Source organism: Hakea prostrata, chromosome 7 (genome assembly GCF_041222555.1).
Source record: "Hakea prostrata isolate BN-2017 chromosome 7, UWA_Hpros_2, whole genome shotgun sequence".
NCBI lineage: Eukaryota > Viridiplantae > Streptophyta > Magnoliopsida > Proteales > Proteaceae > Hakea > Hakea prostrata.
In genome coordinates, this window is record NC_142606.1 from 64,617,093 (window position 1) to 64,644,635 (window position 27,543).

The following is a 27,543-nucleotide window of genomic DNA, read 5'->3' on the forward strand; positions in this document are numbered from 1 at the left end:
AATCCAGTGCTACATGCTCTCACAAAACATATAGAAGTGGACTATCATTTTGTCCAAGACTTGGTTCAGAATAACATCATAAAAGTACACTTTATTCGGTCAGATGATCAAATTGCATATGTGTTTACTAATGGTTTAACATCACAAGCTTTCTTTAAGCATAGAGACAAACTCTTGCACCTGCCAATGCAGAGTTTGAGGGGGATGAAAGATCATAACGGATCTGTTATGGTTTGAACTTGATTTTTGAATCAAGTTTTTAAATTTAATTTTTAGATTCAAAATTTTTATTTTGAATTCAAATTTGAATATTGTAAACGAATCTTGTACAATAGCCATGTTTATTTATAAATACATATGACTTACTCGTCAAAGTAAGCAACCTACTTATCAAAATTAAAGTTTTTCTTTGCATTTTTTCAAAAATTCTAAAAAAAATAAAAAAAAATAAAAAAACATAGGGTGAGATCCCATTGGCTATTAAAAGTGTAGTACGGGAGTTAAGGTATAGAGTCCAAGTTTCCTCTCTTTTCCCTTACTTTTGATCAAAAGAAAAGAATAATTGTACAAACTCCCTAGCTAGCTAGGAAGACAGTATTCTTGTCGAGAACCTTCTTGGAGGCAGAGTTTCTCCTTTATATATACAAGCTATCATCCTTAAAAATCAATCAAATTGCGCGTTCCTAACGAGTGACTAACTGATCCTCTGCCTTAAAATTTGAAAAACTACCAACCCTAAGATGCTTAGGACCACAATACCACACTCCAAAAGTGTTGGTGCTTAGGAGTTGGAATGATCAGAATCAATAACTACGTTGAAATCTGTCAATTTTTATTCTGATTCAGTCAAAACATAAAATAATGGGTAGATTCGACTAAAATCAATCTGAAATTCCTCAAAAATTGTTTAGAATTAGCCTAAGCCACAAACCCTAGCATTGAATATTATTGATTCCAATCTAATTTCGACCAAGACCGACAACCTGATTCTAATTCTCAGAACCACATTCCAAACACGCCCTATGTCCATCCCTCCTCTCTTGGCGGTTAAGGTTTCTCTGAAATGACGTTTTGGATGCCACGTGTCAATCCTAGATTCGATATCGTGAGGTGCTTCCCGAAGATGTTGGGTCTTTGTCGTCAAGTAAATGCATTTCGTCATTTCCTCTCCTTTTTTTTTTTCTTTTTTAATTTTAATTTTGTCAAAAAGGAAAATCACTATTTTCAATTATTAAAGGGTTCAACGAACTAAGATGATGACACGTGGCAAAAGCAAAAGTAAAAAGGTGACGTGGAAAGAGTGATGACGTCAAGTACCACTAGGACCAGGAAAACAAAAGAGCCGTTCGTCCATCTCAGCTGACGTCACATTAAAAGAAATCAATTTTTAAAATTACCAGAAAATTGCTTACGTCAATAACCAACTCTCTTTCCCTGAATCGTCGTTACCTGATCCTACGTGGCGATATAACGTCATGGTGACGTCATGGCCTTCCTGTTCCCCGACTCCTCCATGTGCCCATCTTGGGATCTTCCCCCCGCATGGAGTAACTCTCCAGTATCCATCGCCGAATACCAAGTCAAAATGTCACAACACGTTCCATCACCGTTGACGTCATCGGATTCTAAATCAAAGGCGTATAGAGAGAAGTACTGGATCGGTACCATATGTTTCTTATAAGAATACCAGAGGCGGTCTTCTCTTTCTCAGTTTTCTCAGAGTGATCTCTCTGGTGATGCAAAGAGTGAGAATGTTATCGGAGGGAGGAGTAAGAGTGGAAATTGCGTCACCGGCTGGAGAAGGGGCGGCGACGGCGAGAGGAGGGGCGGCGCCGCTGACGATAGATGTGGGGGAGTCGCCGGAGAGGATGATAGAGAGGCTGATAACAGAGAATCCAGTGATCATATTTAGTAAAAAATCTTGTTGCATGTGTCATGTTATGAAGAAGCTTCTCTCCAAGATCGAAGTTCATCCAGTGGTGATCGAATTAGAGGAATCTGAATTGGGAGCCTTGGCAGCCCATGATAACCAAGATCGAGCTCAAGCTCAAGCCTCAAGCTCAATCTCAGGTTCAGCAAGGTCAGAATATTAAAGGAGGAACTGCTGTTGCAGGGCCTACACCAGCACCAGCACCAGCACCAGCAGTGTTCATAGGAGGGAAGAAGATTGGAGGATTGGAGAGTCTGATGGCTCTGCATCTCAGTGGAGAATTAGTGCCCATGCTCAGAGATGTTGGTGCCCTATGGATGTCATATTGAGTACTTGATGTGTTGTATGCTCTGCATCTCTAGGTTCCTTTCTTGGAGAATTCTCTCCCAGCAGCAGGTTTCTTAGGTACCCAAGAAGAAATTTATGTTTCTAAAGATAGGTATATATATATATATATATATCTGTAGCTGTTCTTGATTTAGTTTGGAGATCCATCTCATTAATTCTCATAGTGTTGAGTTGTGTCATCTTTGTTGGGTCGATCCTTTCTCTCTCTCTCTCTCCGTATATGATCTCTGAAGAAAAATTAAAAACCACAGCAGCTCAGAGGTCTGAGGTGTGAGGTGTGAGGTCTGAGGTCTCCTCTCTGGGTAGGAGGAGGGGGAGGAGAGAGATAGAGAAAAAGGATAAGGAAGAGAAGTTTGAGTTCTGGGCACTTCAAATTTGTCAGTTTCGAATGGGAAAGGAAAGGAAAGTCAAGTGTGGATTCATTAATAAGGTTAAATGGTTAAGTAAATTGTGGGTTTTGTCTCGTGGTGGTGAGAGTATTTAATAATTGTTCAGGTTGTATTGAACATTGATGAGGTTTCAGTATATCCTAAGAGTGGAAGAAAATGACAATCCATACACATGCATTACTATCTTTACATCATCACTAATTTTCATGCATTTATATAAATAGTTTTAAAAACATCAGTTCAACTCTTTCACACTTCATCACACTTCATCATTTGATCATGGGAACCTTTTCTTAATTAATAAACAAATTAACTAGTTCTTAATTTTGCGGTTCTTACTGTCCAACACATTCCATGATCTCATAGAAGCTAGCTTTTCTTTCAATCTTTCTTTTTCTTTTCTGGGTGGGGGGGAAGTAAGGAGTAAGGTGGGACCCACTAAACATAACTATATCATTGCAGTTAGGTATAGATACAGATTTTATTAGACTGGCTCCATATTGGTTCATAACAAGCCCATCATCCCAATAAAGGATTCTTCTATGGGTCACTGTTGTATTGGTATCGGTCACTATCGGTTGCTATATATATTGAGTGATAGAAATGCTAAATCATAAATCCATGGTCCAGTCAATAATATAAAATCTAAAAAATCTGATGAAATAAAAAAAGGCACGAGATTGGAACTGGATTCTATACCCCATGAAAGGTGGAGATCTATTGCACTTGTACTAAAGTGAACGAAAGTTTGAAGCAGAAGAATCTCCCCCCCCCCCATATAAAGCTACCCTGAGGATTAGTCGAGATGCATGTAAATTTCTTGAAAAAAGCTCAATTTCCAAGAAAATATGTATGCATAAAGTCGGCCGACATCAGCCCCTAGTAAATCCGGTATTTGACTCTTCTCCTAGCAAAGAATCTCCAAGTGAATATCACTGATTTACTGAATTCAGTCATGTATAATTCTTGGATTAAAATATTACACGTGACTAAATCTTATAACTTATTAGGAAGCCCTTCCAAGGAGAGGATGCATGCCTACCCAACATAAAAATACTAGGAGATACAAGTCGAGGACTTTAACCAAACTTGTGATCAGCATCTCTCTCTAAGAAACACAAAGATTATTTCAGATTATTTATTCTCAAAGATTGAATTACCAAATGGAATTTGATCCATGAAATATTTCAGATTTGATGAAACTAAAAAAAAATTCATTTTTTGACTGAAAATCAATTAGTGGAATTTTTCTTGGAATCAATCCGAGATTGAAATAGAAATCATACCAAACCTAGCCTAAGATAAATGCCCAAAGCCAGGTACAACATGGACCAACTAGTGTGGACACTACCTAGCTCAGAATAACTCAGCTTTATAATATTAGGTGTGGCTTTACAAAACCACCCACCTATCAGTTGTTGCATCCAAAGAGGGGGAAAAAAAGGTTCCAAATTGACTTCTTTGGTATGACCAGCCATAGTTCTGTGGCATTTATCTTCATTGGGAACCTTTTCCAATTATCTAGAAGCCTAAACCAAGAAATTCCCATACAGAATCCCATTTTAGACTTGGTCGACTTGGACCAGAGACCAGGATATTCCAGTCAAGCCCGCTGTTAAGACTTGAATTAGGAACAAATGGCTCCTGAGTCCAAGTAAGAATCAGTTTAACAACTTCATAAAGAAATACAAAATTCAAACCAGCTTTCTTCCAGAGTCTTCAAATGCCCCCGCTAACAAACGTCTGGAGCTGCTCCAATTTCTCGTTTTCAAAAAAAAAAATTAAAGTGGAAGACCAGAAAGCATACATAATGTAAATGTAAGTTTCACTTATCAAGACAACGTGACACAGTAGTACACAAAAGCATCAATGTAACACTATCATCCTAAAACATCCACCTCTATGTCTGACAATAAGTAAATTCTTTTGTCTCCTATCACAAATAGAGTTATCAACCCAAAGAAAAACCAACTTATCACCCTTCATAAAACCCTATGTGGGGATGAAAAAAGAAAGAAAGGACAATTGTATAGCTGACACTAGTCAGTTACCATCAGCAAATGTAGGAATCAGACATACAGAAGGAACAGCAAAGGTAAAGAAGATTTCTCACTGTTTAGAGCCAATAGATGTAATTTGATCTTGACAAATACCTTTGAGAGTTGGGCATGAGAACCAGTAACAGGATCCCCATGTATATTCACCCCATAGAAATCCCTCACCTTCCATATGGATGATACCTTCCATTGGCCACAACACTGTTCCCATAAACTCTGCCGTGGTGAAAATCAGCATCATAAACACCAGCACCACCATAGCCAGCTGCACTACCATAAATGCCATCTCCAACCGCACCATAAACAGATCCACCATACCCATAATTTCCATAACCATAGGCATATCCACCGTAAATACTTGCACCATAGCCTTCACCATACCCATCATAGCCACCTTGTGAAGGATACCCACCACCATAGCCCCCATAATCTGCCATGGCACTGTTCCCATAATTAGCTCTAGCACCGACTCCTCGATCACCAATACTTCGTTTTGGTTCAGCCTTCTTGACCTCAACCTAAAATTTGACGTTAGAAGAGAGCTTGGACAGTGAGTATTTGTATCAATCAGTTTTGCAAAACTCTACAAGAGCAGAACCCGTCCAGTTCTTTTTCTTATGTTGTGGCGGGGGGGAGCCCTCCAAAATATGACATAAACCATGTTACAAGACATGATATCATGCAAGGTTGTGGAACTCCATTTGGACAGTAATGAAGAGTAGAACAGCCCTGAAAAGTGTAAACTATCCTCATGCTCCACATATGTTGGCTTTGTAGGAATCCACTACAACTAAACTCCTATTTCTCAAAAATGGCAAACCCTCCCCAACATCCACTAGGGAAATCTGAGAACTGAAAATATTACTCAAGAAAAATTATCTGCTAACAGCAAAGGATTTCTCTAACCATCCGACCAACTATGACGTATGGTGCAAAGTGTTGGGCTGTTAAGAAGTGTTATATAGATAAACTCAGTATAGTAGAAATGAGGATTGTTGTGATGGATAAGAGGCAACACTAGGCAAAATAAAGTAAGAAATAATCATATTAAAGCTGGTCTAGGAGTAGCTCCCACAAATGATAATCTACAAGAAAATCGATTGAGGTGGCATGGCCAAATTCAATGGAGGCCTTTAAATGCCCCCGTATGGAGAAGCAATTTAATCCAAATCGAAGAATTAGAAGAACTAGTTGCAGACTTGAAAGAAGTGATGAGAAAGGATATCGTAACTTAGGCTTCATATCTGGTATGGCCTCAACAGAGCTGATTACAAGGCAAGGATCCATGAAGCTGACCATTTAGTTGGGATGAGGCTTCTTGTTGTGAAAGTCGATTGAGGTGACACAGCCAAATTCAATGGAGGCCTTTAAATGCCCCTGTACGGAGAAGCAATTTAATCCAAATTGAAGAATTAGAAGAACTAGGTGTAGACTTTAAGAAAAGTGATGAGAAAGGATATACGTAACTTAGGCCTTGTATTTGGTATGGCCTCAAATAGAGATGATTAGAAGGCAAGGATCCATGTAGCTGACCATTTAGTTCGAAAGAGGATTCTTCTTCTTGTTGTTGCTTCTACTGTCAGCCAAACAAAATTTAAGATCAGTACTTGAATGTTCTACTGTCACAAGTATTCCGCCTAAACAAAAGGTTATGACCAAAGATTTACTTGGCACCTGCAACTTAAAGAGCTAAATCATGGAAATGCAATCTGGGATTGGAAAACCCAGGTTTGGATTGCCTATGGACTCACCTAAGTGAGTAAGTGCTAAACTACAAGGAAGGTAAGATCAGCTCTATAATTAGCCAGAATTTTGAAGGCATATTTGCTAGACTAAGAAAGCAGAGATACAAGAGAGATTTGTATTTAAAGACTAAGGACAGAATAGACAACGAAGTAAAATAAGGGCAGGTACATAATTTGAGGTGAAAAAGTGGGGTTATTGAATGGAAGAGAAGGATTACGTTTACATATCAATGGGCTTCAGTGACCTTAAAGATCATTCGAATAGACAAAGCTATCTCATTCAATCATTGATCAATTAAAAATAATACCTAAGAGGAGTCACAACCACCATCCCTACCAAAGTGACAAATGACAGAACCCCGGGATCAAATGATGAAAATAAAGTTCAACCTGCAACTTGGTATCGCATTGGGAACAAAAACATTCAGAAGGTAGTGTAACTCCCCACAGCATAGGTTTTGGAGAACAAAAGTTTAAGGTGTTACATATTCCAGCATGAGAGAACTATCCCAGAATTTAAGAAGGAATAGATAAGGTTTGATAAGAATCAACCCACCTAACCAACACAAACAGGAAAAACTATATTAGTAAAGAAATAAGGAAGGAGGCATGGAGGGATCATACCCAGAAATAAAAAGCAGAATGATGAGGAGAGATTAGCAGAGAGAGGACGTAAAAGAACAGGGAAAGAAGGAAAAGGCAGAGAGAGAACCAGAATGAATGCAAAGAAGATGAGATGAGCAGGGGATGTCAGAGAGAGAGAGAGAGAGAGAGAGAGAGAGAAAGCATAATAACAACCACGTAAGCAAATGGGATGAAACTTAAAATTCTGTCCTGTATATTTCATAGGGTCACAGCGAATTTATAGAGAAAGGACAATACTACTAGCCCTATCCTTATATATCAATGGTTGTAAACTAGGTAACTTTCTGCAGCAAAGAAATCAACCCCCTACATTATCCTACTTCCTATTAAAAAAAATGACAAAATAACCCAGAATAAACAAACAAATAATTTGAGATCCTACTAAAACCAACAACCCAAGTGCTAACAATCAGAAGAGGTCAAACGGATCCAGACAGGTATCTGCATCACGTTATATAACTTAAAGGGTGAGAACAAATAGAAAATGTTAAAGGAACCATCAGCATTCGTAAGACAAGAATAAGAGGTACTATGACTCTTCTCAAGAACCAGGTTATAAGAAATTAAAAAACCAATCGACATTAGAAACATGAAGACATTGAAAACAAATTTATAGATCATAAACTGAGACTTGACAAATATATGGGATACAGGTGGGACATGCCACTACAACTCGAAAAAAATTAAGGTTTACAAACCATGATTTGTGGAGAACTTGTGAGGCAATAAAATAATAGCACAAAATATAATGATTTGGCTGAGATGTGGACATAGATATGAATGAGTTGCCAGGCTAGATAGGATACATTAATTAAAGCTGTCATGGGATTCCAGTGTAGCACCTGACTAGCCGAGATTTGGACATACATGTAAATTGAGTGAATTGAGTGTGCCAGACTAGGGAGGACAGAATAATGAATGCAGTCATGGGAGTCCAGTGCAGCACCAAGAGGAGATAAAGTGAGAGGAGACCAATACAGATTGTTCAGCCATTCAGATGTACAACCAATCAATGAACACCCAGGGGAATTGATGTCCTTGGTAGGGTAGGTGGCTGGTTGTTTTCCCTTTTTTCTGGAGGGGGGTGTTGAGGCAGCACTTCGGGAGTAGGAGAAAAAGAATACATACATGGGGTCGCTAATGTCAGCTCCATTACAGTACAGCATCAATAATTGACCCCTTACCCCAATACCATCTCAATACCTTCTGAATGCATATGTCAGTGGATTTTCGCCAGACCTTGGCTGAAGGAAAATCCTCTACCCCCTGGAATTAAGGGAAGGCGAAAAATAACCTGACATAGCTACTAAGGCCAGTAGCAAGCACCAAACAGTGAGGGAGGCTTAATCAAGCCTCCTTTCACTCATTATCTTGATAATCAAATGAAGATTTTGTATTCACCCACTAAATCACTAATATACAATGCTTTATTATCTCTTTTTTTTTTTTTTTGGGTTTTTTTCTTTTGGGTGGGGGTGGGAGGGAGGGAGGTTAGGGTGGGGTTAGGAGCTCACCTGTTTGCCTCCAAGTTCGTGTATTTTCCCTTCAGAGATGATATCATCTACTGTGTCTTCACTCATGAAAGTTACAAATCCAAATCCACGTGATCGGCCAGTGTGGTGATCCAACATTATCTGATGCTCGACAATCTCACCATAGGATGAGAAATATTCCCACAATTCATCTGCAAGATTTTAGAATAAGTAGTCAACGAAAAATAAGTTTTCAGTGGTAACAGTCTGATTAATACCTTCAGTGAAAGAAGGGGGTATTCCGCCAACAAAAATTTTTCTTGTTTTTGGCGCTCCACTAAACTGCATATCTTCCCTTGGTATTGTCCTCTTCACTTCCACCTGTGATCAGCAAGCAGCCAATCAGGAACTCAACAAAATAAATGAGGGAACTCTAAATAAAACACAGAATAACCATGCAGAAAAGAAATTCTGTACTGCAATCTGCAAACAAAAGGGAGCCTACTGGTCTTCCATTGATAACATGTTCCTCCTCCAAAACCTTGTCAACAACTGATGGATCAGCAAATGTTACAAATCCAAAACCCCTAGGTCTTTTGGTGTATTTATCCTTCATTATTACAGCATCAGTAATTTCTCCATACTTCTTAAAATAATCGGTGAACGTCTCTGGAAAGAGAGAACAAGATGGATTAAAAAACTAAGTGCGAAAAGATTCAACTGAAAAGGCAGAACCATGACACAACTGCAGACATATTTCCATAAAGATACATGGTAAAAGCCAAATAAGTATAAAACACCATAGGTCCAAAGGCCATTGACTTGGGTGAGAGGAATAGAAAGCACATCCACTATTTCAGCACAAAACAAGGAAATGACAATAACATTCAAGACAGCCGCACATTAGGTCATCCAAAACATAATTCACATAATATAGCAATAATGGCACACAATCTGATGCAGGCCTGGCATAGAGCTGCAATGGTGGGCTACAATGGAAGGAGAAACAAGAGAATAAGGAAGGGAACAAGGGGGAAGAAAATCTCTCATTAACAAAGGGAACTCTTCAATCAATTTGATCTAAAAATTGTATCCTAATACTATCTATTTAAAGGAAATAAAATGTAAATACAAATTGAAATTGAAGTCCAAAAACAAAATCTAAAACAAAGTCTAAAACCTCCCATAGGAACACTAAACCAAATAGAAGAGTAAACTAAATTGAAATAAAATACTTATTTAGGTCCAACTTTCTCATGGACCAAACCCCATGGGACTGGTTCTCTTGGGGTTGGATCGGAAGCTTTTGAACCTCTGTCTAATGCTGCATCGACTCTCCTCTGAAAGGAACTCAACTCCGACAAGTTCGGATAAGATCAAAGAATGCCGTCTGAATCAACCCATTGTAAAGATATGTACCAATAGTCTTCTTAAGCCTGATTGCTAGAAGATCCTTTGCTAGGAGGTATTTCATCTCAAGTCAACCATGCTGAAAGGAATGTGTACTCATAAGTCATAACCACAATGTTTGGCCTTCTTGTTGTACAACAATGGGCTAGAAAAATGTGGCTGACTTTAAAAGGAAGAACATCACATTGCACCTAATCAATTAACCCATGAACAGAACACACAAGCAAACAGCTTTCATTTACTTTGAGGCTTTGTTGTTCACCCATACAACCTTGTAAGGGATGCTTCAGCAATAAGATTAGTGCAACTACTTGGGAGAATCACCATATCACATAGGCTGTCCCTGCATCGCACTCGGGTTTGGAAAATATTATTCCAATGCCAACCTTATCGTTTTCCTGAGGAACTTGTGTAGCTAAGAGAGAACGAATAACACAGCACTATCACAGCTCATCTTCGCTCTCATTATTAAGGTCATAGGGCTCTGGATCACTTTCAGCCACCAAATTGACTGTTCCTGTAGGTGGTTGCTCCTTTGGTTATGAATGTATGTTATCCTTGTCAATGTAGGACATCAATCAATTAGGGCACTAAGAACTCTTATGCCCTACCCTTTACACATGAAGCACTGAATGGAACCACACCAGGTTGGTGAGTATGATCCATCAGGCTGTGAGGGTGCGCCAGACACCTGGGCTTTATCAAAGAACCTCTCTTGTTAAGCATGTTATGGCTGATTGTAACCATTACCCCTAGGGGAGGTATCTGAAAAGTCCACCAAATATATGGTTTCAGACTCTCTTCTGCCCGATATGCAACCTATACAGCGTTTTCCATTCTAGGTAGTCTAATGTAAGCAAGGCAGCACTAATTTGAGGATGCAATCCATTACGAAACCGTGCAACCAATACTTCTTCATCCCAATCAAAATTAGACCGAGTAGCACAATAATAAAATTCATCAATGTACTCTTCAACAGTTAGGTTCTCCAACTTCAACTGTGCAAGCCTGAGGTGTGTCGTTTGTAGTCACTAGACAAGAACCTTCTGTTCATGAGCTTACTTATATACTTAATGATTTGGAACTAGTCAACTATTCAGACTCGGACAACGCTAAATGTGATTACTAATTATACAAGAAAATCTACTCATCTACATCAAGATATATTTTTCTACTGGCGTCTAGTGCGGTTTTAAGGATAAAGATACATAACTTATCCATGTGGTTATAGCAACTAAGTGAGAGACTAAGAAAACCAGAAGAAGTTCAAGCACACTAAGAATCTCCGTCTTCCTCATCGAAGTTTATGAAGGTGCAAAGGAGCGCAATTGGATAGCGATAGCGAACCTTGGTCCTAATGGTGGGGGTAATTTCCGTGCACTCCACCTATTCTGAATTAAGTTAAATCTTATTGGTGGACTCTAAAAATATTTCATTGGGGGAAAAAATTCAAAGAGGTGGAATGCACCTCCGCCATTAGGACCGAGGTCCTTTACACCTTCACGAATTTTGATGAAAAAGAAGATGTCTAGTGTGCTTGAACTTCTTCCGGTCGTCTAAGTCTCTGACTTAATCGCAATACCCGTGATAGATAAGCTGTGTCTTTATCCCAAAAAACCAGGGAGTTCAACCTCCTTAAAAGTCTCAACCAAAAAATAACTCTTCCCATCAAGTAAGCTTTTTGCTGGAGTGTATCCCATGACTTAACGGCTACTAATTAGTGGGTTCCTTTTATTTTATATTTATCTTAATTTAGAGAACCTGCATAAACCCACTACAATACCACAACTCCACTAATGTTGGTGGGGCACAGAGTCCACATCCCTTTACATTCTCCCACTAAGCCTATAGTGGCACGTCTTGATGCCCAGTAGATTGATAAGGCTCAACTAAATGCATGGCCATGCTGAACTTTATCCTAGGGGGCAAAAATGTCTGATATGAGAATTCTAATACATGAATCATGGTTGTGTATACCCATGCAAAGAACACTTCCTTCTAGGTATTACTATGAATTGTCCTTAAATCAAACCATAATGTGGTAACATTTAGGTACTAATCCAATGATTAATTTTGAACCCATCAACTTAAACTCTTAAAGTATACAATAATAAAATATTAATGATCATAATAGAAATTGGCAGAGAAATTTCGTTAATTTTGAAACCATAAATTGTATAAACAAGTCATTACGATAAACTTGAAAACTAAAAATGTATTATATCAATACAGTTCAAACTTCAAACTCGATGGATTGAACTCAAAGAACTGCATACTCCCAAGCAACCCGCATGGTCAATAAACAGTTTAGGTACAAGCCCTTTAAGGAAGGGATGAGCGATCATGTCCTTGATGACACTATGATGAATTGCTACTCGTCAATCCTGAACATCTTCCGTGACAACAAAATACTTTGTCTCAATATGTCAACAACGGCATATTAAGCAAGTGTTATTGGCAAACCTCATTGTCCTAGTGTTGTCATAATATACCCTGTTAGACCTTTCAATTCAGTGTACAATTTTGAAGTCCATGAAAAACTGCCTCAACCTTAATGCATGAGAGACCGCCTCACAATAGGCTACCACCTCTATTTCCATCCTGTACAAAGTTGTCTTTAGTTGGTTAACACTTCTCCAAGAAAACGGACCAGAAGCCAGTAGAAAAATATATCCTGCTATAGATCTTCTTGTATCACCACATCTAGTATAGTCCAAGTCCGAGTAGCCAACTAGTACCAAATCATCAACATGCTTATCAGTAAGCTTATGATCTTTGGTTCCTTTCAAGTACCTCAACAACTTTTTAGCTATAGCCCAATGCGGCATTCCTAAATTCTTTTGGAATCTTCCTAATACTCCCACTACAAAGGCCATGTCAAGTCTTGTACAAACCAAACATACATTAAACAGCCTACTACAAATGCATGGGGGATCTTTTGCATTTATTGTTGCTCCAAGTCACTAATTGGACACTGTTCCCAACTAAGTCTATCACATTTAACAATTGGTGTTACACTTAGTTTAGAGTCCATTATTTTGAACGGACTTAATTCTTTATCGACATAGGCTCTCTGAGATGGTCCTAAAGTTTTCCTTTATCCTATCTTAGTGAGTTTTTATGCCTAGAGCAGAGTGAGTTTCACCTATGTCCTTCATATCTAAGTTTTGAGTTGGAAACTCTTTTGTTCATGTAGTAACCCAAGATCATTGTCTGCTAATAGGATATCACTCACATACAATACCAAAATGATAAAACAACATCCTCTAAACTTAATGTAGGTAAATTGATCAATGCGTTTTTCAACAAATCCGAATGAAGCAACTGTGTGATCAAACTTTAGATACCACTGCCTAGAAGCTTGTTTCAACCTATATATGGACCTATTTGGTTTACACACAAGGTGATCTCCCTTACAACAACAACAACAATAAGCCTTGTCACAACTAAATGGGGTCAGCTACATGGATTCTTGCCTTCCAATCAATTTGTTTGGGGCCATGCTAGATACAAGGCCTAAGCTATGCATATCCTTTCTCACCACCTTTCTTAAGGTTATCTTAGGTCTACCCCTAGCTCTTTTAGTTCCTTAAAGCTGGATTATATCACTTCTTTATACAGGGGCATTTATAGGTCTCTGTTGAACATGGCCGTGCCACCTCAAACAACTTTCCCAAAGCTTATCACTTATGGGAACAACTCCCAGAGCAACTCTAATATGATCATTCCTTATCTTATCCTCCCTAGTTTTGCCACTCGTCCATCTTAGCATCCTCGTTTCTGTTATACTAAGTTTATCCATACGATTCTTTTTTAAAACCCAACACTCTACACCGTACATCATAGCTGATTGAACGACAAACCTATAGAATTTTCCTTTAAGCTTTAATGGAATACATTGATCTCCCTTGTCCAACGAAAATCCTTCAAGTTGTTTCAAACCATAATAAGCCACCAAAGCCAAGACAATTCACGTTGAATCTTTCCTTAATAGTTAATACAGAAGAAAAGGTTTCTACATAATCAATGCTTCCTTTCGATTAAAGCTTTTTGCCACACGCGGGCTTTATACCATTATATGTTACCTTCGTAATCCCTCATGGTTATAGAAACCCATTTCCAGCCGATAAGTGCAGATCCCTTAGGTAACTCAATTAGTTCTCATACATGATTCTTTTCCATCGATTCCATCTAATCCTCCATGGCATTGTTGATTGTACACATAGAATTTTAGCTGCTCATGGCTTCTTAGAATGATATTGGATCCTCATTAATCAAATTCACTTTCTTGTAGATATGCTTGATATTCTGAAGGAATTGCAAATTTCTTACTTCTAGTGGATCTTCTCAATCTAGGATGTTCATCTAAATTCTCTCATGATGAGCACTTGGTTCACCAACAATTTGTTCTTCCCGTGGCATGTCCATATGAGGAGTTACTTCCTCAACCTCAAGAGTAGAATTAGGCAATAATGGTAAAGGCAAGTATTGTGTGCTTTCACCTTTAAGCAAAATGTTAAGTTCCTTAAATTCAACATTTAGAAGCTTAATGCTCCCACAGTTGATGTCATCCTCTAGAAACTTAGCAATGCATGACTCAACTACTTTGGGTGCGTGTGTAGGGCAGTAAAATTTGTAAGATTCAGATTTAGTCAATTTCATTAATTTCAGTTGGACTACAATGTCCTTAATGATGTGCCCTCACACCCTCACTTGCATAGTTGGGGTGTGTATTCCAATAGATAAGGAGTAAGGAAAGGAGTGATATACTCATATACATGTGCATAAGGGTGTCAAGTAGCAGGGCTTCAATATTATAGTACAGTTTGGTATTAGAGTATGGCTCGTAGGGAATGGAAATACCTACCCAACACCAAACAGACCATACCGCATAAGATTTACTTTTGTGAAACCATATGTATACCACTACGGCATAGTATGAAAACTGGTATCTCTAAACGGTACTCATATAGTATTAAACGGTATGAAAACAGTTTTGTAACTAACTAGTGCAAAAAATATAAATTAAGGCATCAAATCACCTATTTATATACTTACTTTATCTAACTAAACGTACGGACAAACATGTTTGTATACATACCCCTAAACTGTATATATGCATACAGTTTTAGTATAGACTGACAATTTTGAACCAGAAACCATTTCTGCACTGTACCACAACCAACACTTTAAAAAAACATACCGTAACATTTTTGGAATGGTTTAGTATGGTACACTTGTGTCCAGGTGGCTTCAATTTGGCAACCAAATTGACACCCTTACATGTACAAAGCATAACAATTGGCTTGAAATGATACATGCCAGTTCAAACTATACTGAAACAAGTACAACTACAAATCTATAATGGACGTGAACCATGGTTATCAAAGCGTCCGCCTAGGCGGCAAAGCGGTTTTTGAACCACTTAAATTGTTGCCGCTTAACTAACGGGCTGATTTCTTGCTGCTTTTTTGCTTAGGCACTACCGTTTTGCCTCCTTTTGTGCCATATTGCCGCATAGATGCTAAAGCAGCCGCTTTTTTTACATTTTGTAATTTGTGCATATTATTTTTTTAATCATAATTTATTTTACAATGCCGTATATAAATTTAAATATGTGAACCATTTCAAAATCGAGGGCCAATTTGCAAATGAACTCCGAGGCCCAAAGTGCCAGTCTAAGTGCAATAAACAATGACTTGAAAATTGGAATAATGAGATCTATTAATTTATCATGTCGGCCCTTGTTTGGTTAAAAAAGGGAAAAATGGATACATCAATTTTGATTACTAATCTATGCACAAGAGTACAAGACACTTATTTGGCGTCACACTATCATAGAGGTAAGTAAGAATGTAAAATTACTACTTTCATTTTCATTTTTCACATTGATTACTGATATAGTACATACTACCATAGAACGAAATCTCGCTGAGATTCGCCGGCCCACTGGCGAACCAGACCGAGATTTCGCCGAATTCACCGATAATGTAAAATGTTAAAAACTTAAAGTGTCATTTGAATTTGAATTTTGTGCTATTTTTTTATTATATATATATATATATATATATATATATATATATATAATATATATATGCAGACTAAAGTCTAAAGCTATAAAACGTCACTAGTCATTAGTCAATTCCTATACCTCGGTGCTGTAAAAAGTAAAGTAATAAGTTGAAAAAATAATAAAAAACTCAACTTGTCATATCAAGTAATGATGTTTACGTTTTCTTTTTCTTTTTTTTTTTTTTTTTTTTTTATTATAATTATGTGGTTTTAACAAGAGCCACGTATGTGGCTCAACTATCAAAAAAACTCACCCACAAATATAAAAATACGAAAAATAACAAAAAATAGCAAAAAAAGCGAAATCTCAGCGATATGTTGTAAATATCGTTTAGCCCCCTGATATCGTTTCGCTAGGGGGTGAAACCACCGAATTTTGGCGAAATTAAGTTCAATGCATACTACATAATTATTGTTATGAATCTAATGATGCTTGATGAGATGAAGTTATGTTTTTATTCTTTATTTGGATAATTTTTCATAATTGTGATTCTTGAATTTTTTTTTTTTTTTTTTTTTTTTTTTAATGAATGTAATTGTTGAATGTTTATTTAGCACTTTAGTTTATTATAAAAAATATTTGTATTAAAAAGTAGTTTAAAAGTAGTTATATTAAAAATATTGACTAAACCGCTTTGGTCGCATTATTGCCGCCTAAGCGCCGCTTAGTCGCCTAATCGCCAAGACAGATCCCCAATCGCTTTGGTCGCTTTGCCGCTTTAATAACCATGACGTAAACCACCAACCCCAACAACACACGCTTGAAATTTTAAGATAGGTGCAATACAAGAATGAATTACACAAGCAATAATATATGAGACATTAGTTTTGAGTGATAAAACCTATGTCATAAACCCTCATATGTAGTGAATTTAAAAAGGCTCATGCTACTTGTACATTTAATTACACTAACGTTTTGTGAAGCAATCGATAGAAGGCTTTACATCAGAGTCTCAAGCAATGTAACACGTGCATCGAAAGTTTTTACCTTCTCCTACATAGATGAGCATCTAAGCCTCTATATCTCTGCCAAAGTAAAAGTTCTCTTACTTTCTTGAAATTGCCCCTAGTCACACTACTCATCCACAGCTTATTACAACTAATCTCAGGCACATCCCTACTAAGGGTGGTTGTAGATCATCAAGAAACAGCCCACACAAATTCAAAGCACAATCCTATCTGACCTTTGGATCACATTTTCTGAAGTCTTGCCCCTAGCTAATAAAGGGGAAAATGGAGGGAGGTATATATTCACAAACAAAGGCAACAAGAAAAAAAAGGAGAACCAACCACGGTTAGGCAGTCAGAATTGCTACTAACCTCAATATGATCAACATGTCTCCATCAATGTGGACCCCTGCCAAGCACTCACCACCAATCCCACCCTAGAAAATGGTTTGCCCAAAATCAGACCAATAATCACCCATTCCCTGAGAGTGCCTTTAGTACCAGAAGGACATTTGGCAAAGCATGATTGAAATCTTATAGTTCTTTTGACATAAGAATGACTGACTTGAGAAATAAAGCACTTTCAGCTCAATGTATACCAAGAATCTGTTCTTCTGCCTAAGGAGGGTATGGAAAGTATTCTTCTTTGCAATACAGAGAACTTTAGATCACATCAGATGACATGATTCTCACAAACTACAACCTTAAAAGTGTAAGCAGTTAGTGACTCAATTAATACTGCAATTTTTGGCCGTTTGGAAGAATTCATGTCACTTGGCAGCTTTAAGACCCATCTCTATAGGCCATTGTTACATAAATTTTATTCCATAACTTGCTCTACATAACCTGACGGAACATTGTACCTTAAAAGAAATGAGTGAACAAATTGTAGTAAGCCAGGAAAAAATGGACCAAGATTCTGCTGAAAAACAAGGTCCACACGAACACTGATTGATAGGGATATTCAACCATTAGAAACAGCAGGTTACATGAACTATCGAAAGCTAACTACCAAAAGAAAATGCACGCTGATTCTTCCAAGTGATTCTTAACTTTGATAGCTTAGAGAATATATTCAAATGAAGATATTGGAACAATGTCCTACTCAAATATGACTCTTTAAGTGTAAAAAATAGGGATGATGCAGAATTCAGAAGAAACCAAGCAGCAAAAGACTCACAGTATGGAAACTTAAATAATTTGATGCTGCTCATTAGTTATACTATGGTGTGAAAAGAATTATCAATCAAGGAGAAATCATTAAAAAAAATCAACATACTTAATAGCTAATACACCAGTTTGACGAGTATAAAACCAAAAGGCAGAAGAACAACATGTCAACAACAGACAAGTCTCAAATCCAGATTTGTCTCAGGTTTTTATAAAGACAGATAAGGTTGAATCAAATACAAGTTTCGTACCTTCAGTCGTCTCCCAGGCAACGCCACCAACGAAGATTTTTCTATCAAACAAGAAAAATTAGTCATTCATCATTGTTCCCCCCTTTTTTTTGGGCAGCGCCTCGGGAGGGCAGAATTTCAGAACGAGAACCCGCTCTCCCTAAACCCTAAAGAGAGCAAAATTTCCACACAAACACAGAGAAATCGAATATCTAGAATCTAGGAATCCCTAAACCTGAAAACTAACCCTGAGGATGAATCACGACGGTTTGACTGCTTTATCTCATTGCCAGCAATTTCAACAATATGAGTCCGGCGTTCTGAAAATCGTTCTTCCTGTTCAACTTCTTCATCAACCTCTTCCACCTCATCATCTACACCGCTAAGGGCGATGCGCTCGTCATCGTATGTCTTCTCCTCAGCAAAATCCATCGTAGTTTCTAGTCCTTTTGCCCTTCTCCCTATGAACACCTGCAAACGAGCAAATATTATTCCACTATCACCTAGATTTCTCTCCTTTTTTTTTCTTTTCTTTTTTTAATTTTTCCTAACCTAAGCAGACGAAAATCCCTCTACGGAATTACCTACCTATCTAAAACACTATAATCTTGATCTTCAACCAGAAAACTTTGAAATGTTGTCTATGGTTCTAAAAGAATAAAGTATTGCAGATGAACTAGCAGCTATAGTGGTGTGCCAATGCTCCGACAGTCATAGAACAAGAAACCTAGCTCTCTCTGAGAAGCGCGAACCACGGCGTTCAAGCAAGAAGATCAACAAGAGCGAAATCCTGATAAGGAGAGTACGTAAGGAGTTTGAATTATCGGCTTGTACTGAAAACTATTGAAACTCACCGGTGTAGTTGTGGGATTTTTATTTGCGGCAGCAGCTGCCTGCTGCCTCCGACGGCTCTGATGTTGCCACATGAATAAATTTTGATCGAATGGTTGAAAATCAATAGACTGGATTTATTTGTAAATATTTATTTTTTATTTTTACATTTTACAGGTTTAGAGATTATTAATTTACAAAATGAAACCCCCAAACCCCCCCCCAAAACCAAAACCACGGGACGTATAGAGCGTTGCGATGTCACCATTCGGATCAGTAAACATAGCTCATCTTCGTTTCTTAGCATCCATTCTCGATTTTGCTTTTGGTTCCTTTGGTTAAGGGTTCCGCTGTGGTATGATCTTGTTCCATCTTGTGGGTTGCGCCATGGCGGGAGACCATTCCGAAGCCGATTCAGTTGGCGGATCAAGTGATCATTCGCCAACACCCACCACACCTAGGGATACTGCATGGTTTAAATCCAAACGGAGACATCGCTGGCCTTCTCCGTCAGGCTGCCGTGCTTGCTCCGCTTATACGAGCGCCCAACTTGCCGGATCATCGATGACCAGAGCAGGTACTCGCAAGGCCCTCGTTGTGCTCAAGGTCGGCCCGGCCTCAGAGCGCACACCTCACCCGCCGGTCAGAAGATGGGCAGCTGATGTTGGTTAGTCTGCTTCTACATGAACCCATCGGTGACGTTTCTGAGGTGGTGGAATGATGAAGAGGTGGAGCGCACAAAGGGATTTGGGAATTTGGGGACTGGGTCGGTTGGGGATTGAATTTGTAAATTTCAAGACTTTTAACCTTTTAGATGAAATAATAATTATTTATATATTTTTTTTTTTTGTACAAAGGCGCTTTTTATATATGGGGATAGGGATATTACATATGCCGCCGGTAGGAGTTGAACCCATGACCTCTCCACTGAGAAGCAGGTTCCTAACCATCCTACTACTCCTCCATTGGCATAATAATTATTTATATTTACAAATATATTCTTGCTTTCTATTTTACAACCGTTGGATGTAATTTTGATTATGTGGCTGCATCTGAACCATCGGCGGCAGCAATTGCTTGCTGCCGCAAATAAAAATCCGTAGTTGTGTTGGTTTTTTTTGGTCCCTATTGGTAGAACATAAATTTTGTTGGGCCATGTTTGGCTTGATTTTTATTTTTTATTTTTATCTAAATAAATAGAAATGATAACATTTGGTACAATTTATCGTTTATGTAGTGTATTTCTATTTTTAATAGGGTTGAAGAAAAATCAAAAGTTGAAAACGGGTCACAACTATTTTTTTATTTTCTATAAAAAAAATCACTTTTATCTGTTTATTGCGGGGGTTCTCAAAACATATGTGACCTTAATGGCTATGAGTGAGGTCAAAACGGTAATTTCAAAATTCTTTTGTAAAAGTTCTTTGCCTTCCTCTAAAAGTCTCTTGTCTCGTCTTGTCAATATGCATATTATTATTCCTTCATATGGAGATCAATTGAGCTTCAACAATCTCAAACCTGCAATTTGCCGTTGTAGTTCTACGACGTGATGAAACACAAGAATTGCAAAAGATAGCAAGAAAGAATATCACGAGTGATTACGAAGTTCGGTCATGTGACCTACATCTCTAGGACTCAAGAAAGAGTATGATTCCAATATGAGAAGTAGAAGTCCTATAGATTTAGGATAAATGCATATAAAAGAAGGCTAATCACGATGAACCAACAAACGTCTTCATTCACCCGAGAAAGCACAACGATCGCTGGAAGAAAAAAAAAACTCCTAGTTACAACGGCATCTCTCCGGTAGAAACGCACAGAGAGAGAGGAGAGAGAACAAAACCCTTATTTCATGAAACCAACAAATGAGCTTTCCAACCACCCAAACTATATATACAACAACATGAATCAAGCCGGTTCAATCAATGGTTCACCCAAGATAAAAAAAATTACAGATTAACCCTTATAAAGCTCCCTCTTAATCTGTAAGTACAATCTCCCATATAGCAACTGGACTACAACCATCATCATCCAAATGTTCCTATAAAACAAAAGGAAAACAAAAAAACAAAAAAAACCGGCAGTACTATGCAAATACAAACATGCAAAATACCTAAATACATGCAACTAACATGCAACAATAAAAGACTTCTTGCAAGCACATCATACAACAAATGCAACAAGTAGAGAAGCTCTAAACCATAACTCAAGTGTCCACTACTCAAACCAAACAACCATGGAGAGCAAATATGCACAAACAAGGCATACATCTTAAAATAGAAATATAAAAATGAACAAGTGCTATAAAAAATTAGGCAGCATCTCCCCTAAAAATACAACATACAAAAAAAATCTGATGAAACAATCAAACATATTTGGACATCACCACACCAATGATAAATGGAAAAACAAAGGATACCATTCTCACAGGATGTGCTAAACCATCAAATAGACTTATCCATGCCAACAAAAGCATAATAATAATATGATGTAAAAAAACAAGTAAGACTTAACACCAAGCAAGTGTAATCTTTCAAAAAAAAAAAAAATGGTGACACCCAAAGACAAACTAGGTCAATAGAGCCTCATGACCATCACAATGAACAACTTGGAACCAAACAAATAAATCTTGCCAAAACAAGCTATGAATCTACACAAATACTCACAAAGTAAGCCAAGTCAAGTCTAATACATATCACATGATACATAAGAGAACTTAACAACTAGAGGAGAGAAATTTGAACAATTCAACCTTTAAATTTATGTATAACCATGACAATGATCAATGAATGTTTAACACATGAACAACTAAAGAAACTTTAACTGAATATAATGCAACAGATTAAATTTCTAGTGATCTTTGTCAAAAAAATAAACTCAGACAAATAAGAATAAACCTCTCCCCCTCAACCAGGTAGATCCCAAACTCTAGAAAATTCCTAACAAATCCAAGTACTTCCATTTCAAAATTTTGATTTTAAAAACTTCCAAAAAAAATAAGACATGCAACCAATATGTAAACCACATAACGGCAGATTTAAGGTATATAAAAAGAAATGAGAAACTAGAGGTAACTGTCAAACCTATAAATGCAAAACACAATGCTAAACTCAAATATTAAATCTTATATGTCAATGCCAAGGGAATACACATGAAACCACAACAGGATTCATTTACGAGTCATATTTTCAATTCAATTGTTAAAATGCCTACAAAAGTTGCAAATAATTCTTTCTTCTATATTAGTGTAAAGAAAGATAATAAGCATCCAATTACCCAAAAACATAATGAAAGGAGCAACTCAAGATGACAAATACTCTTATAGACCTACATTTAACAACAAGATGAAAAATATAAAGACAAACCCAAAGGCAATCACTCTCTTAACTCCATCACTGGTCCACTACTCAACTAGGACCTCACTGCCCACAAACCACAAAGAGGGCACAAGTCAACTACTAGACAAATCCAGGTCACCTAGTGTGAAATCTCTCGGATTTCTACCCCTTTAACCCATGGTTTCAAAATCGATAACCCGGACCTCGAGACGGCGACAACTATGGGCCATTCAAGTCAAGCCCGAAGGTTCGAAAATGGAACCAATGTAGGTGGATGACCCTTGTGATGACTCAACAACTCTCCTAAAGTTTAAGAGAAGAGAGAAGATTAATCACGATGGTGTAAAAAAGATGATTTTGGAATGTCCATAGATCGACGATGGAGAGTCCAATTGTGAGATTAAGGTATCCAAACGAAGATCGTTGAAAGACCTTTCCATCAAGCCAAAAATCACAAAAATCGGAGTTTGGATGGGGGTCCAACCATGGACAGGTCAGTTGGGCAGGTTGGGTGACCCAATCCCCCACCCCTTTTTCAATTACGGGATAGAATCGGGTTTTCGGGTTTTTAAACCCTATTTTAGGTTGTAACTCACCCCAAAACGCATTTTTGTATGCTAAAACGAGGCGAAGGCTTGGGGAAGAGGATAAACCAAGGAGAAGAGGAGATCCCATCCAATCAAAGGTGCTCTACGACTTGGATCGTTGCGGGAACGATAGGAAATGTTAGAATTCTTAAACCTTTCTCTTTAAACATAGTTTGTGGAAATTCTCTTCTCTTCTTTTGTGAGATCTTGAAAAGGAAGAGTGTTAGGTATCTTGGATGCTCTTGTTTTCTTGTATTAATGTATCCCTTGAGTATAAGAAATAATGGTGCAATCCCTTGCTAAAGATTTCGCATTTTGATTCTCTAAGTCGCCCACGGGTGATTTAGGAGAGCCAAATTTGGGGCTTTTTGATCTAGATTAAATTGGATCAAATTGAGGTATTTGTAAGATCCTTTTGCTGCCAATTAGACTTTCCTAAAATTTTGTTTTGATTAGACCTCGAATCGGTGGCGAATTAGAGACCATTCACTAATGAGGTTAAGAACTACCATTTTTAAATTAGTGGTCAGAATTCTGTTTTCGTGAGAAGATTTTGGGATATCCTTTGAAACCCAAATTGACTCTAATTTGTGATTATTAATTCTCTTGCATGAATAGGTTTATGTATTTTTAGTCACCAAACTGTGGGAGTGAATTTTGGAACTTTGGAGAAAGGATCAAAGTGAAAGGTGAGGAATATAGTTAACCTTATATTACATGTATAATGATGTTAGTTAATTTTTATTATTGATATCTTGACTTGCTTTAGTATTATCTTGTGATTATGTCTTATATTTTTCAATATCCTTTAAATGGTGATATGAGAATGTATGAGATGGATGAGATGGATGGATTGAGTTTTTCTTTTATTTTTAAATTTTAAATTATTGATATAAAAATATATGAATGATGTTGAATTATATTACTCCTTTTATTTTATGTTGCTTACTAGGGTCGTGGGTTCGCACATTGCCCTATTGACCTTATGTGATTGTTTAGGTTGTGATTGAGGAATGGGGAATGCACTTTTGGCCCTATGGTGCCCTTGGCGCTTTCCTTGATTATTGGTTGACATACCTAGGGCATGTCTATAAACGTTTGGCTAGGTGACCTCATGAGTACTACTACCCTTTCAGCAGGGGTAGTGAAGCTGGTTAACCCGTGATGTTAGTGGTTGGGTCCTGAGTGCCAAGCAAGCCCACTATCATTATGAGATGGTAGGGTTGCATATAATAGATAATGGCTCATGGGTGTTCAAGACCAGTAACCAACTCGTGAGAGGGCATGGAGAGCATCCTGTCCATTATATGTGGATGACCATAGGGTTAGGGGTCAACATAGTCCGAGTTGGTTGGTGTCATAGGATGCGATGACTCTAGGTGGAAAAAGATACTGAACCGAGTTGGTTGGTGTCATAGGGAAGGTATTCGGACCATATGTAGTACGAGACCGTATGATTTTGTACTGGGCTTAGGATTATCCCTGACACGCGCCAAATCTTATACCAATGGTGATGTGAGAGAGTGGTGACATAATCCCTAACCATGGCTTGACAGAATTTTACCCAACAACCGCAAAGAACCCAATAGATGTCTTTTGTTGAGGGAAGAGTGATTGAGATCACCCAAAGAAGACTATTGTATGACTTAATGCGTGTTTACCATAGAGACTTCATGATAGAGTTAGGAGCATAATATCATAATTATTTATATATCATATCATTATCATTAATTACATTATAGATATTCATGTTATATGTGTGGTGTGGAATCTTGTGAATGAATGCATGATATGATGTTAAGTTGGCCTCATTGAGTTTTGTTGAACCCGTTCATTTTTATATGTCTTTTTCTATTAAATTATATTGTAGGTTATGAGGACTTCTTCCAAATGGAGGATTCGTTACCAACATATCTTCTTGAAGGAGTGACTGAAGAAGATGTAGACTCGCATGGAGCTTTATTCCAGAGTGAAGACTGTTCTTTTGGAGTTAGATTCCATTAGAGAATTAGTCTAGTTTATTTTTCCGCTGCGAAGAAAACTATCCTCTTTTCTTTTCAAAACTCTAATGTTATAACTTTTGATTTGAAGTAATAGATGATTGTAATCATTATTTCATATTTGATTACTTTATATGTGAAACTTGATTTTTTTCTTGTCCGTTTGATTCTACTATATTACATGTTGTGGAATTGTCACTGAACCTAGGTCTTGCGGTGTATCACCCCCACGGGTATTCGAGTATGGCCAGATCCGGCTAAGTGGGGTGTGACACCTATAGTAGATACCAAACAATGATAAAGAAAAGAAGTAAATTTCGTAAGACTCAACAACTACACTGATCCCACAATACCACACTAGTGAAATACAAGATAATGGACCAAACTCCAACCACCTATGATGATGCCTAGATAGAATACACACAAGCTCTAAAGTCCAATTGGTAGCATGACATAACCTAGCAAACAACACTGGTGCAAATCAACCTACTAGACAACAACATAAATCCGAGACACCTTAAAGTAAATACTCCCACCCAAACCATACAAGCTAACAAAAGCCATATCCCCTGAATCACATGTGAGCCCCAACAACATGTGAGGACACCCCTTGACAACACCTGTGTCAAGACCAGCATTATCTATGCTGAAAATGGAGACCAAAACATCTCCAAACACCAAGGATACTCCTAATGCCATACCAAGTGAAATAAGAATCATCATGTGTGTGCAACCAACTGTGCAAAACCAACCCTCACACATGTCAACACCACCCATTATCACTCCAGCATTCCAAACGTCAGTCAAGCAAGTACACCAATGCAAATATGAGAGTACATTAAAACAATAATAATTTACACACCATAAAGCATAGCTTAACCAATACTAATAGAAGGAAAGGCACAAAAAATGATTTCTCAATTCCTTTTTGTGAATTTAAATTATTTATTTAATAATCAACTTCCATACACAAGCATAACACCTTTTAAAATAAAATAGACCACCCTTTTACAAAGGAACAAAATATGATAAACCAAAGTGTACACCCAATGGCACCTCGAATAACTAGGTCTTCAAAGCAAGGTCTATGTTTCCAAAGAAACCACTTGGGTCCTCAAAGGTTCTCATCCTTGGACTTCAATAAGAAAATCTAGGTCCTCCTAGAATAGTCATCAACTAGGGATAGAAAATAGGAGTTACTTACATAAGACATAACTGATGCTGACCACCATAAATTAACATGAACATACTCCAATATAGCACTAGATAAGTGGGACCCAACCCCAAAACTCAACATGTGTTGCTTGACTATGATGCAGGACTCACTAGACAAACAACAAATGCTAGAGACACCATCAAAGAATGTACTACCATCTAACATATACAAACCAAACAGAGATTTATCTTTCAAACATGCATGTGAATCTTTAGAAATGTAAGGATACCCCTAGAAAATATTTGTATCAAATCCAGCACTATCATACTCACTGTTGGACGAGGGTTGGAACCACAGGTCTCTGATTACTCACTGTTGGACGAGGGTTAGTATACACAGGTCTAGTAGCATGACTTCCCACAACTGGATGTACCGGTCCACTATTTGACCTATAACTTGATCCAGAGCGAAATCTAGTGTTAACACCTCTAGGCTGATATGTAGGTGCAGGGGAATGGGGTAGGCCTAGAGAATCTTTTGTTACGGTCCACCAAATTATTATTGTTTGCCCAAAAATAACTTTTTAGTTCATCTGGGCAACTGGATTTGGTTTCACCCAAGCAGCCTACCCTAAAATAACTTTGTAGCTTATCTGGGTAATTGGGTTAGGTTTCACTAGAGTATCATGCCCTAACCATGTTAGTCAAAAGTTTCAAAAGAAGTGTTTTGTAGAAATAGGCAGAGACAAGCTTTAAGGGTGTTCTTCTGTAGCCTTTTGATTCCATGCAATGTTAACTTTAGCAATCACATCAGTTTAATGAGAAAGAAGGTAATAGCATATCCTTTCTATTCCTTGTGTCCCAACATTTTAAGCTCACTTATGTAGTAAATACACATTAAAGATCTTTTTTGACAAATTCCTTGAAAGGTGTATTGCACTTTGGGGGTAACCAGTTTTCACACATGGAAATAATAATTACAGTTCATTATAATTCTATGCAAACAATATAAAATGAAGGAATACCAAACTCAATAATGTGAGCTGAGAATGATGTTAAATGCCCCACCTGCTATGGCTCTTATATATGTATAAGTGTTATAAAAGTTAACATGTTTTTTATGCAGCATAAGGTTCCATAATTTGGATACATATGGGAATTTAGAAGCTAATAGAAGAAGGTTAGGGATTTCAAATCGCTAAAACTGGAGCTGGTG

General features: G+C 37.6%; 1 protein-coding gene and 1 pseudogene across 2 annotated transcripts; one reads left to right on the plus strand and one right to left on the minus strand.

Moving 5' to 3' along the window:
- Positions 1-1,731: 1,731 nt before the first annotated feature.
- On the plus strand, positions 1,732-2,889 carry LOC149011691 (glutaredoxin-C6 pseudogene; annotated as a pseudogene).
- Positions 2,890-4,352: 1,463 nt separating this feature from the next.
- On the minus strand, positions 4,353-19,244 carry LOC149011692 (RNA-binding (RRM/RBD/RNP motifs) family protein). 2 transcript variants are annotated; one of them, XM_089161064.1, is made up of 7 exons: positions 19,001-19,244; positions 18,664-18,887; positions 18,438-18,478; positions 9,092-9,255; positions 8,865-8,967; positions 8,629-8,798; positions 4,353-5,242 (listed from the first exon to the last, which is right to left on the minus strand). In XM_089161064.1, the coding sequence occupies exons 2-7, from the start codon at positions 18,846-18,848 to the stop codon at positions 4,886-4,888; spliced, it is 1,020 nt and encodes a 339-aa protein (XP_089017190.1). In that variant the 5' UTR covers positions 18,849-18,887; positions 19,001-19,244; the 3' UTR covers positions 4,353-4,885. The 2 variants fall into 2 exon arrangements, with proteins under 2 accessions (XP_089017190.1, XP_089017189.1); XM_089161063.1 differs by having other exon boundaries at positions 4,354-5,242; positions 19,005-19,244.
- Positions 19,245-27,543: the final 8,299 nt, after the last annotated feature.